At 37.9% G+C, this 11390-nt stretch overlaps 2 protein-coding genes across 3 annotated transcripts; one reads left to right on the forward strand and one right to left on the reverse strand.

Annotated features, from left to right (window-relative positions):
- LOC107618081 lies at positions 285-3967 on the forward strand. The gene is made up of 4 exons (XM_016320009.2): positions 285-2100; positions 2520-2648; positions 2866-3001; positions 3337-3967. The coding sequence occupies exons 1-4, from the start codon at positions 1337-1339 to the stop codon at positions 3652-3654; spliced, it is 1347 nt and encodes a 448-aa protein (XP_016175495.1). The 5' UTR covers positions 285-1336; the 3' UTR covers positions 3655-3967.
- LOC110266482 (uncharacterized protein At3g49055) lies at positions 4212-6996 on the reverse strand. 2 transcript variants are annotated; one of them, XM_021111292.1, is made up of 5 exons: positions 6324-6996; positions 6138-6214; positions 5830-6058; positions 4992-5524; positions 4212-4871 (listed from the first exon to the last, which is right to left on the reverse strand). In XM_021111292.1, the coding sequence occupies exons 1-4, from the start codon at positions 6951-6953 to the stop codon at positions 5213-5215; spliced, it is 1248 nt and encodes a 415-aa protein (XP_020966951.1). In that variant the 5' UTR covers positions 6954-6996; the 3' UTR covers positions 4212-4871; positions 4992-5212. The 2 variants fall into 2 exon arrangements, with proteins under 2 accessions (XP_020966951.1, XP_020966950.1); XM_021111291.1 differs by having other exon boundaries at positions 4316-4766; positions 6324-6983.

Here is an 11390-nt window from a genome sequence, read left to right on the forward strand (position 1 = left end):
ATTAATTACTATTAAATTAAAATAATAGAACTTACAAATAATAAATAATATAAATTTAAAAATGATTAAAATATTATTTTACCACTTTATTAACATTGTCATTACTTTAGAGGATTTTTTCCCTGCAATGGCATCAAGTTTGTCATGTGGAAGTAATGCAAGTAAAGCAGCACAGTCCAAAGTCCAAGCATGGGTCATGTGAGAGAGTGAGACACAAATAACTGTATCTAACAATAAATGATTAAATCCATTAAAATAGTAAAACTATTTACTCCGACACAACTTTACCTAATAAATATGAAAGCCAATGACCAATAATGATGAACGTGTTCCATTCATGATTCATCAATTGCACCATGTCATCTTCCCAAGCAATTGAAAACCAATTAGCCTTTGACTTGCAGGTGCATCCACCACCATCCCTCCCACCCCTTTTTGCTTTGAACATCAATTGAAGAAAAGATTCAAGTTTACTATATATGACTTCACAACTCAGCACAAGGCAAAACCCAACCTTTTCCTCTATCCTCATACATCTGAACCTCCTCCGAGGTTGTTTTTCCGACCGTGAAAAAGCCTATGACACTGCCAACGCCAAATTTGATGTCTCCAGCCAAACTTCCTTCTTTGGTTTGAATTTTGGTACCTGGGTGCCTTTACTCTTTTGTCCTTCCCTTTCTGGTTGTTATTAGCCAATGTAGAAAATTGTGATCAAACTGATCAGTTTTGCCTTGAGGTTCCATTAGCATCAGAGTTTGAGTCTGAGAGTTTCTGGGTTTCCCTGGAATACTTCTCCATTGTTCAATTTTGCTATTCATCAATCCCCTTTGCAATTGTTTCCCGAATTAATTTGATTCTCCATATTGTACTTTAGTTGTTTGTTGAGACAACTGTTACAGCATTTAGCAAGAAGTTACGTTTGTTGTAACCTGTGGTTTCCTTGTTGATCGCTTTGCCACTCTGGTTTGGCATCTACTTTATTCAAATCACAATTTGTTGTTACTGAATTCTTTACCTGCATATAACTACCTTGTTGAACTTCTCATCACATACTACATACAACTTATTCCCTTTTTTCCTTTTTTGTTACATTACATCTGCTATCAAAATTTATTGCTTCTGATCTGTGATAGGTGCTCCACAACTTTAGTATCGATATTCTGTATATTGTGCAAGTAATAAAGTGCTTTTGTTGCATTTAAGTGCACACTTCTAGTTTCACTGGAGATTGATATTCGTTTGTGAATAGGAAAAGTCAGAAAATTTGGCATATTGTGGAAACCCCCATTTCGGATTCCATCTTGCATCTTACTTAGTATGTGTATAGGCACACATAATGTCAATTGTATGTGGCATACCTCTTGTTGAGTGTGTTTACTGTCTGGCTTGTGCCCGTTGGGCTTGGAAACGATGTCTTCATACTGCAGGCCATGACAGCGAGACTTGGGGCCTTGCCACAGCAGAAGAATTTGAGCCTGTCCCTCGCCTTTGTCGCTATATTTTGGCCGTGTATGAAGATGATCTTCGGAACCCTCTTTGGGCACCTCCTGGTGGCTATGGAATCAACCCTGACTGGTTGGTACTCAGAAAGACATATGAAGATACACAAGGGCGTGCACCGCCCTATATGCTGTATCTTGATCATGATCATGCTGATATAGTACTAGCCTTTAGGGGTCTGAATTTGGCAAAGGAGAGTGACTATGCAGTTCTGTTGGATAATAGATTGGGGCAGAGGAAATTCGATGGGGGATATGTTCACAATGGGCTGCTGAAGGCGGCCGGATGGGTTTTGGATGCTGAATGTGAAGTTTTAAGGGAATTGGTGGAAAAGCATCCAAATTACACTCTGACTTTTGCTGGACACTCCCTTGGATCAGGAGTAGCAGCAATGTTGAGCATGGTGGTGGTGCAGAATCGGGATAGACTTGGAAATATCGAGAGGAAGAGGGTCAGGTGCTATGCTATTGCACCTGCTAGATGTATGTCTCTAAACTTGGCAGTAAGATATGCAGATGTCATCAACTCTGTTGTGCTTCAGGATGACTTCTTACCAAGGACAGCCACTCCATTGGAAGATATATTCAAGTCTCTTTTCTGGTATGCCTTAAGGCTTTGCCCAAAGATATCCTATTTGTTGTCCAGTGCTAGAGCATGTTATTAGTATGCTAAAGTCTATGCTACAACTCCCTTCTGATTTTTTCTCAATTATTTTAGTCTCTAAAGTTGAGTTTGAGTTTGATTTTGTTGTTTGGGACTCCCAATTAGTGCCTGGATGGATTTGAAATGGGTTTTTCTCTTTTAATCGATTTTGGGCTTCTTTAATCTGCCCTTTACTCACTATGTTTCATAATATCCATCATTTAGGAAATTTGATACAAAAATATTTCATCGTATCTTGAAATGAAATTAGTTGATGTCAACAGCTAGTGGAGATGATTGTCAATGTAATTTTATTTATTCAGTTTTTGTAATGGTAAAATAGTGGAATCATTATGGTCGTTCTCTTGGGCGGACAGTTTACCATGCATATTGTGCTTGAGGTGCATGAGAGATACATGTATACCAGAGGAAACGATGTTGAAAGATCCAAGGAGACTATATGCACCTGGTCGCCTTTACCACATTGTCGAGAGAAAGCCTTTTAGGTATTTAATTTGGATTTGAAGAAGAGTTTATACAGGAATTGTAACTGTACTTTGAAATTTACCTGCAGTTTGAATGCAACCGTATCTGTTTTAGTCATCTTGGATATACTTATTCTTTTGTTTCTTTAATTGGAAACCATTTAGATATGCACTATTTTAAAAGAATGTTAACACAGATTTTTCTTTTGGCAACTCATGAATGCCTTTTCCTGTGCAGACTGGGAAGGTTTCCCCCAGTTGTGAGGACAGCAGTGCCTGTAGATGGAAGGTTTGAGCATATAGTCCTTTCTTGTAATGCTACATCAGATCATGCCATCATTTGGATAGAGAAAGAAGCACAAAGAGCTCTTGATGTAAGTCTAATAACCTTGTAATGGTTGCCTTTATTTGCATTTTCTCCACAATCCATCCTTAAGATTTGAAATAGTTAGAACATAGAGGAGTATAAAATTTGAGAAAACTACTAAACTTACATTTTTCAGTATGAAAGTGATAACAATCTGTTTGCCTCTTAAGTCTCATCTTATGGACTAACGAGAATCATAAAAAAGCATTTCATATTTTCCTCTCTCTGTCCTTCAGCATGTCCGTAAATCTGCGAATATTCTTCATGTTCTGGTAATTTGGCATGTTGTCTATTTAATGAACAAGAATCAACCTTATGCATATGTTTTTTCGCCAACTGCAGTTGATGCGGGAAAAAGATAACACGATGCAAATACCTGCAAAGCAAATGATGGAGCGGCAAGAAACTTTAACTAGACACAGTCAAGAATACAAAGCAGCATTACAAAGAGCTAAGACATTAGATGTTCCTCATGCTTCTACACCACCATCACAATATGGTACTTTTGAAGAGGAGGGAGAGGAGAGTTCAAGAAGGTCACAGGGTGAGTCTTCTTTTGGCTCGACTAATAGGAGTACAGTGGATGAAAGCTGGGAAGAATTAATTGAGCGTCTTTTCGATAAGGATGAGCATGGCCACATTGTACTCAAGAAACAATGATCATGTAATTTAAGCTGGCATAGATGACTAAAGTATAGCCATGAACACAAAATTTCTTCATTCTTTTGCATTATTTTGGTGGCTAGTTGTATATTAATGATGGAACAAATGAAGATATTAATAGATTTGGTTAGGAATAGTTGGGTGTCTAGTATTCTTCTTAAGCTGCTTCATATATACAACGATAGTCTCAACCAATTTATGAAGGAGTGTATCATCATGGCCTGCAAATTTGCAATAGGACCTTCTTGTACTTGGAAGAGTCTTAGAATTTCTGTCAGAGAGGGAATGTGACAATCTCGTTTCTTTGGCACATTCTGATTCTGTTACTACTTCTTTACATATAGGCTTTCATAATACTTCATGAGAGAACAATCCTCTGGTGATTATCACCATTAAGAATTGGGAACTGTGTTACTGACTTACTGTAAGCAAAACGTTCACCGGAGAAATTTGATTGTGCACCGAATTAAGTAAGGCTGTTCCAGATATTTTTCAATGTGATATTTACACTGGAAAATGAATCTTAGACAAATTAAAAAACATAATTCTCAAAATAAAATCAGAAGGGAATGCAATTTTTCTTTTTGTGTCTTCATCCCAGTGCATCTAGCACATAAGATAAGCTTCCATGCTAGATGTCCTATCCTCAGTGCAAATGTGTTATGCAATTAAATTATTCTATTCAAGACGAGTTAGTGGGAAAGGTACAAAACTACATCACAAACAGTTCACTGCTATATGAATAAAACACTAAATTTTGTAGTTGTGCAAAGTTACAACTTTGCTCACTAATTATTGACTGTTAATACAAGTATACAAGTTGCCAACCACTCCATGGGGACGCAAATTCGAAATGAAAGTCAAGAATCTAGCTTGATGTGTTGAGGTGAGGTGCAGAATCAAGGGATGAATTAGGCTTCTTGATTGAGCAAGATGATTTAAAAGCTTCAATGTGTGATTGGCATTTGAGATAGTCACCCTTGTTCTCTTCCAAGCACTTCTTCAAAGCTTCAACATCACATGATGAAACCAACTTCTTCGTCACACTGTCATTCTCTGCTTTACGATCCATAGCTTGCTATTAACTATTATTAAGAATCAACTGGCTTCTGAAATTCAGATCAAATTCCACCGTTTTCAATCAACAATAATAATTTAATTCACCGAATCTTGGGCTTCGAGTATGAATATTGAATAACAGAGAAATTGAAAAGCTGGTGCATATTCAATTCCAATAATAGTATATTAGTCTTGAATTGTTTAAAAAAAATGAAGAAAAGAAAATGAAAATTGAAGGTTGAACGAAATAAAGGCATGAGCAAAAAGTGTCGTACCGTGACGGAATGCAAAGGTGTCAGTTATCTCCAGAAAACGAAGCGCGACTCTGCAAACCCTAACGCCACCCAGCGTCCAACAAGAAGACGCACACTACGGAAGCTATTTTCGGTATATTCGCTTATTATTGTTAAATAATAACTTAATAACAAATTCTTATTCATTTAAATATTTTTTTTCCTCGTAACTTGGATAGTTAAAGATTTTTATTATTTACATGTCAGTAAAGCAAGGCATTCATTTCAGGGGGAGAGGCGAGGTTGAAAAGCTGCCATGGCCAACACAGACGCCTTCGCCTTCTTTGTTTGTGAGTAGTGCGTTCCCTCTTGTCTGCTTCCTCCAACTGTTTGGTGAGTTCCTCCATCCTCTCCCGAAGTTCCACTGCTCTTGTATCTGCCAGCTTCAACGATCTCTCTGCTGCTTCCTGCGCTGCTATTGCCGTTGCTGCCACCTCCTCTTTCAGCCTCAGCTTCCCCCTTGATATCTCCAATGCACCCTTCGTTTTCTGTAGTTCTAGCTTCAGTGCATCCACCTTATATACGTATCCCATATTAGATGATAATTGAAAACTCACGTGAATTTGTCTTTATATCGAGTTGATAATCGAAAATTATTAGATAATAATTTAGTCAAATTCGTCCAATCATCAAACTTGGTATAAATATAATTTGGTGACAACTCAGATGAAATCGACTTCACGTGAAATTGACCGTTAGATGATTTGACTAATTTGACTAAATTTTCATCCAACGAATATCAAATATCAACTTTTAGTAAAGTCGATTTCACCTGAGTTTCCACCAAATAATTTAGTCAATAAATATTAGAGTGTGTTACCAGTTTGTCACGCTCTTGAATCTCATTCTTTCCGGCTACTACTTCCAACTCACAAGCCTCCTTCCATCTTGCAACTTCCTCCTCCGCTTCTCTGATTTCCATCATAAACTCCTCTACGTTATGAGCCAACACTCTCTCTCTGTCTTCTAAGTCTTTGATGTACTCTTTGTTTTCCGCAATCTCTTTGCCTTGTTTCTCTGTCAGACATTGGAGCCTCTCTGTGTCTGACCTGCAATGAATGTGTCATACGTATTTTAGCATGCAATAACTGCATTGTATGCACTCTCATCTCTTTCCTGTCATAATACCTTGCTTCCTCCAAAGATCTCCTCAAATGAGTGATTTCAAGGCGTAGGTTCTTCATTATCCTTTCCACTGTTGAGGCCTTGCATTCAAAAGTAACAGAGGAATCTTCTATTACATGAATCTCCTTATATAAAAGATAAATGAATATGATAAAGTCAAATGTTTAAAATACTGGTATGAGTGCTTACCAGACTAACAACATGTTCACTCTCACTACTATCTGATTTAGTCTCTATAGGTTGGTCAACAGTGCCAGTCCCCATCATGAATCCAAAACCAACTTTGTGCAAACCAAACTCAGCAAACTGCAGAAGTGGCATCCTCTTATTATGCTCATTGCCTTTCACTCTCTTCTCCAATGCCTCTTTCTCCAACAATGCAATCCTAAGCAAGTTACTCACATCCCTATTCTCCTCGGTTAAACTTATAAGGCTGCTCTCCAATTCTCTCTTCTCTTTCTTCCTCAACTCTTTGTGCTTTTCAATCCTTGTTTCCACTTCCCTTGCATACCTTGAAACCACTTTTAACACTTCCATTAACTCATTTGATTCTGATTCTGGTTCCTCTGATAATTCTTTCACATAAGTTACATCCTCTTCTCCCTCTAATCCCTCTGCTACTCTAGACAAGCAATCCTTTATTGAGCTGAGGGATTCTAAAGCCTTTAACACCAACACGTTTTTCTCTTCTCCCTCAACTACTCTTTCTTTGAGATGTTCCAATTCTGTTCCTTTTGAAACGGGTTCAAAACAAGGAAGAACACTGTTACAATCTGAAGATGAGTAGGGCGATGATGGTTGAAGAGAGGAATGATCCATGTTGGTTGAAGAGAATGGCGGTTGCTTGGGGGCTCTATCACACTGGAAGAAGAAGAAAAGTAGAGTTTCAAACCTAACAGTCAAACAGGGAAGGTTGGAAAATGCCACAACCTTTCAACTTTTGGCGGGTGGGTTCACTACTCTTCATTCTAACTAATTATACCCAATCACATATTTGACTAAATCCCCAAAGTAGTCTTCCAAATTCGGCCGTGCACTAATGTTGTCCCTCAGTTTTCATTTGCACTAAATATATCCTCCAATTTGAACTCTGCACTACATACAGATCCCTCTACTCAATTCTGGCATGAGTCAGCACAGATGGAGTGAAACAGCTAGCTGATGTGGAATACCTTTTAAAATTCTCCAATGTAGTCCTTGACACCAATCATAAACCCTAATCATAGTTCTTCCTCCTTCCTTTCTTCTTCTTCTTCTTGCCGTTGCTATTGCGCCCATGAGTGGCAGTCACATTTTAGGAAGGTCGAATCGCTCCTTTGCGACAGAAAATTGGACAAGGAACAATGTGCAAAGCAGGCGTGGACCAATTTCGGAGTGGTGCGAATGTGGGTGTCGGCCGGTCCTTAGGTGGTCAGGGACAGAGACAGAGACGCATCTTAATAAGCCGTTCTTCGGGTGCCCAATTATAATGTCAGTGCAGTAACTTTTTGAAATTTTAAGTATTGTTGATTTGAGGTAGATGTTTGCTAAGTTTAATGTATATTTGCAGACTAGTAGAAAGAATTGGTGCGGGTTATTTGGACAGATTCTGTATAAAATAAGGTGCCGGTAAAATCTGATGAAGAAAATGAGAAGGGTGAGATGCAGATGAACATTGCATAGAAGGTGGGTAAACTGGAAGCATATGTAAAAAATGTAAAAGTGATGATCCAAGTGCTTGGTTTAGAATTTTTCATAGTATTTATATTTGTGTTAATGTTGGTGTTGAAGGTTTGAATAGAATCAGTTCTTCTGCAATGCATAACCATGATGTTAATGTAATCCATTTTATAAACATTGTAATTGATATAAGGTGGCTGCATGAATGATTGTACTCTTTGGTAGTTTGTTTCCCTGGTTTTGTTTTTGTAAATGTAATTGAACACACAATTATCAAATGGATAAATAACAATAACAATAGGTAACTTAAAATATTATTCATAATTGATCCAAAATAACATTAATTCATCTAAAGTTCTGCAATAATGCAGTGATGACAATAACAATCAAAAAGAAATTCAGCATTGTTTTAGCTATTTTCTGGTAACCTGAATACCATAACATAGTTGTAGAGAAGTCTATAAATCACCATCAACAAACCAAAAAACAGGAAGAACATTGTCATAATTATTTCACAAAATAACACAAACTTTCAGACTGACATTCTAAACCTATGGACATTAATAACTTTTTCTTGGAGCTTTGAATCCTGGGGTGGGCACAAACTTGAGAAAGCCTGCCAACCGTGCTGCAGTGGCTTCGCTAGCTCCCTGTATTGGATTCAAGATTGTAGACCCTGTTGGAGGAGGTGACCTTCTTCTAGGTAGCAGCTTTGCAGGTCTGGTTGGTGTCTTCTTCTTAAGTGGATGATTTTACAGTGCAAACAAACGACAACATAAGCAGACATAGAAATTAGAATATTCCAAATAGTCAAAATACATAATATGAAACCTTATGAGACAATACCTTTTGGGAGTCATCTGCTTCAAAATATGATGGCTGAGATAGATCAATCCTAGCTTGCTGGACATCCACTTCCACAAGAGGGGTAGGATCAATAGCTGCAGCAGTAGCAGATGCTGTTGCAGTAGCAATTGCTGTAATAGAAGTAGTTGCAGTGGCAGTTACAATAGTACTAGTTGTTGTAGCATTTGCAGATGTAGTTGCAGTGCCATTTTGAGCAGCATTTTTAGGGTTCTTTACAGCAGCCTCATCAGCTTTGGTGGCAACAACAGCAGCTTCTGCAGCATCGGCAGCTCTCTTTTTCTAACATCTTCTTTTGCTATGACCCTTCTACAGACAATATTTGCAAGTAAATGGTCGTAGCTTCCTCTTCAAAGTGGTAGTTGGCTTTGATTTCTTGTTAGAGTGTCCTCTTTCATCTGCATCCTTTCTCCTCTTGGTTTGTAGCTTTTTCGATTTTCTCTTAACTAATGGTGCCAAAGGCCTATTGTATTCAGATCATTTCCATAATTGTTGGTCAGGTAGGGGGTGGATGTGGTGGCTGTAAGTGACTTTGTATGACTCCATAATTAATAGCTTGTGACATAAATCTTCTGGATACTTGTTCACTCTAGCAATAGCAGCACAAACATGTACACACGGGATTCCTGCAATAGTAGAAACAACAACCAAATAACTAATTAAGTAACTAACTAATTAAATAACTAATTTAGTAACTAACTAACCGATTAACCAACCAATTAACTAATTTGGTGACTAAGTAATTAAGTAACTAAGTAGACTAATTAACTAATTATTCCAAAAACTAATTAACTAAGTAGTTTGAGTAACTAAGCAGTTAGCTAACTACTTAACTAAGTGAATGATTAACTAAGTAACCAAGTAACTAAATAACCAACTAAACATGAAAAAATAATCCAATAACTAATTAATGTATGACAAACTTGTGATAGAAAGTGAAAAGTATCACCAATTAGCATCCAAAATTGCATACCGCCCGTAACCTCTTTCTATCATTCTTCTTGAATCGAATACGCCTTTTCTCCTGGATGGTATACTCCCTAATAGCCTCTTTAAAATTTCACTTGGTATTAAACTTCATTCCAACCTCTAAATGTAACTCACCAAACCTAGCACTCTCCCTAAAAACTGAAAACACCTCATCAGATTCATCCTCTTCTTCTAGCTCATCTTCAGAATTCGGTGGAGTCTTCATCTCCAACGAATGCCAGGAGTTGGCACCATCGGAATCAGTCCCAGGATCATAGGCATCATAATTTTCAGACCTCCCACGAATCCAAGATCTACTTTAAAATCAGAAACATCCTCTACAAAAGCGTCGTCATCAACACATATCTTCTCCTTTCCCTTACCCTTCCCATTACCCTTTTGAGCACTTTTATTTGTAGTTAGGTGAAGGAATATAGGGTCCCCAACACATGAATCAGACAAGGTATCTTCCCTAACTGGTTTATAGGACTCATCTTCTGAACTCTCATCAGAATTAAAGGAGCCTTCATAGAGGACAACAACATTACAGGTATCTTGTTACCTTGCGGCTTTTTCTAACCATTTGTGCAACCTACCTCAGTAGCAGACCTCAAGCAATACCTCCTGCTCACTTTGGTTTGAGTTGGTTTGGTGGGGACTGTCTTAGTCTTCTTTTTTAGTTGTTGTTCATTAGGCACCGTAACTGAGGCTTTGACCTCCTGCTCACTTCGTCGCCTAATGTTAACAGTAGGAGTCTCTTCAGCAATGGGATTAGCACAATGGTGTGGAATGGATGCTGCATTTTTTTTTTTGCTTGCTCTCCAAGATCCCCTTACTTGATCATCAACATATATCATAACCTCCTTCCCTTGCAGTAATTCAGGTGATGAAACCTCATGTTCAATAAAAATATCAATAAGACCCTGGTTTTGTGAACCCATCCGACACACTTTTCGTAACTTTGCATTAGTGTTTAACTTCCTCAAACCCACCTCAATGCTCTTCCCAAGTACAAGCCACCAAACTTCCTTCATTTTGTCATAACCTAGCTTCTTAAAGTAGTTTTCCAGATAAAATACATCCAACCTATCCACCTCAACATCACCCAGGCAGCTTCTATTATCGCGATAGTACCCCATCTTTCCATCAACACCCTTTTCAAAAGTTCCTCCATGATGAAACATAATGTCCAAAACTTCATCCATCTGCAACATATATAAATAAACAAATTAAACACATGTAGCACTAACATTGTATCACAACTCCACATGAATAACATTAATGAAAAAAATCCCTTGTTTCATACATAAAAAAACAGAGCAAACGAAACCTCACCCTAACATAGTAACCACAAAAAACCTAACAGTATAATCTTCTAAAAAAAAATAGCAAACACAAATGAAATCACCTCAAACAACCACCCAAATGAAGAATGATCAATGAGTAGCCAAAAAATTTCTTTTCAATCGGTAACAATATTGCTAACCTTGTTCAAACTCACGATGAAAAACGACGTCGTTTCAGATGTCCTATGTGGACGTGGCAGCGCCAGGTCAGCGCTCCGCCTGCTGACTCATGCCGGAATTGGGTAGAGGGATCTGTATGTAGTCCGGAGCTCAAACTGAAGAGTATATTTAGTGCAATTGAAAACTGAGAGGCAACATTGGTGCACGGGCCGAATCTGGGGATTACTTTGGGAATTTAGTTGCACATATTTCATAAAAAAGTGAAATGATATTTATATTACTTTTTTGATATTAAAAT

Source organism: Arachis ipaensis, chromosome B09 (assembly GCF_000816755.2).
Source record: "Arachis ipaensis cultivar K30076 chromosome B09, Araip1.1, whole genome shotgun sequence".
NCBI classification, from domain to species: Eukaryota; Viridiplantae; Streptophyta; class Magnoliopsida; order Fabales; family Fabaceae; genus Arachis; species Arachis ipaensis.

Bases quoted from the DNA above. Each gene is read 5' to 3' on its own strand.
- LOC110266482 (XM_021111292.1), bottom strand. From the start codon at position 6,953: ATGGATCATTCCTCTCTTCAACCATCATCGCCCTACTCATCTTCAGAT. The intron at 6,059-6,137 runs GTATTATGACAG...CATTCATTGCAG, and splicing joins AGATCTTTGGAGGAAGCAAG to GTCAGACACAGAGAGGCTCC. The intron at 5,525-5,829 runs GTAACACACTCT...TACGTATATAAG, and splicing joins TTCAAGAGCGTGACAAACTG to GTGGATGCACTGAAGCTAGA.
- LOC107618081 (XM_016320009.2), top strand. From the start codon at position 1,337: ATGTCAATTGTATGTGGCATACCTCTTGTTGAGTGTGTTTACTGTCTG. The intron at 2,101-2,519 runs GTATGCCTTAAG...TTGGGCGGACAG, and splicing joins ATATTCAAGTCTCTTTTCTG to TTTACCATGCATATTGTGCT. The intron at 3,002-3,336 runs GTAAGTCTAATA...CGCCAACTGCAG, and splicing joins AAGCACAAAGAGCTCTTGAT to TTGATGCGGGAAAAAGATAA.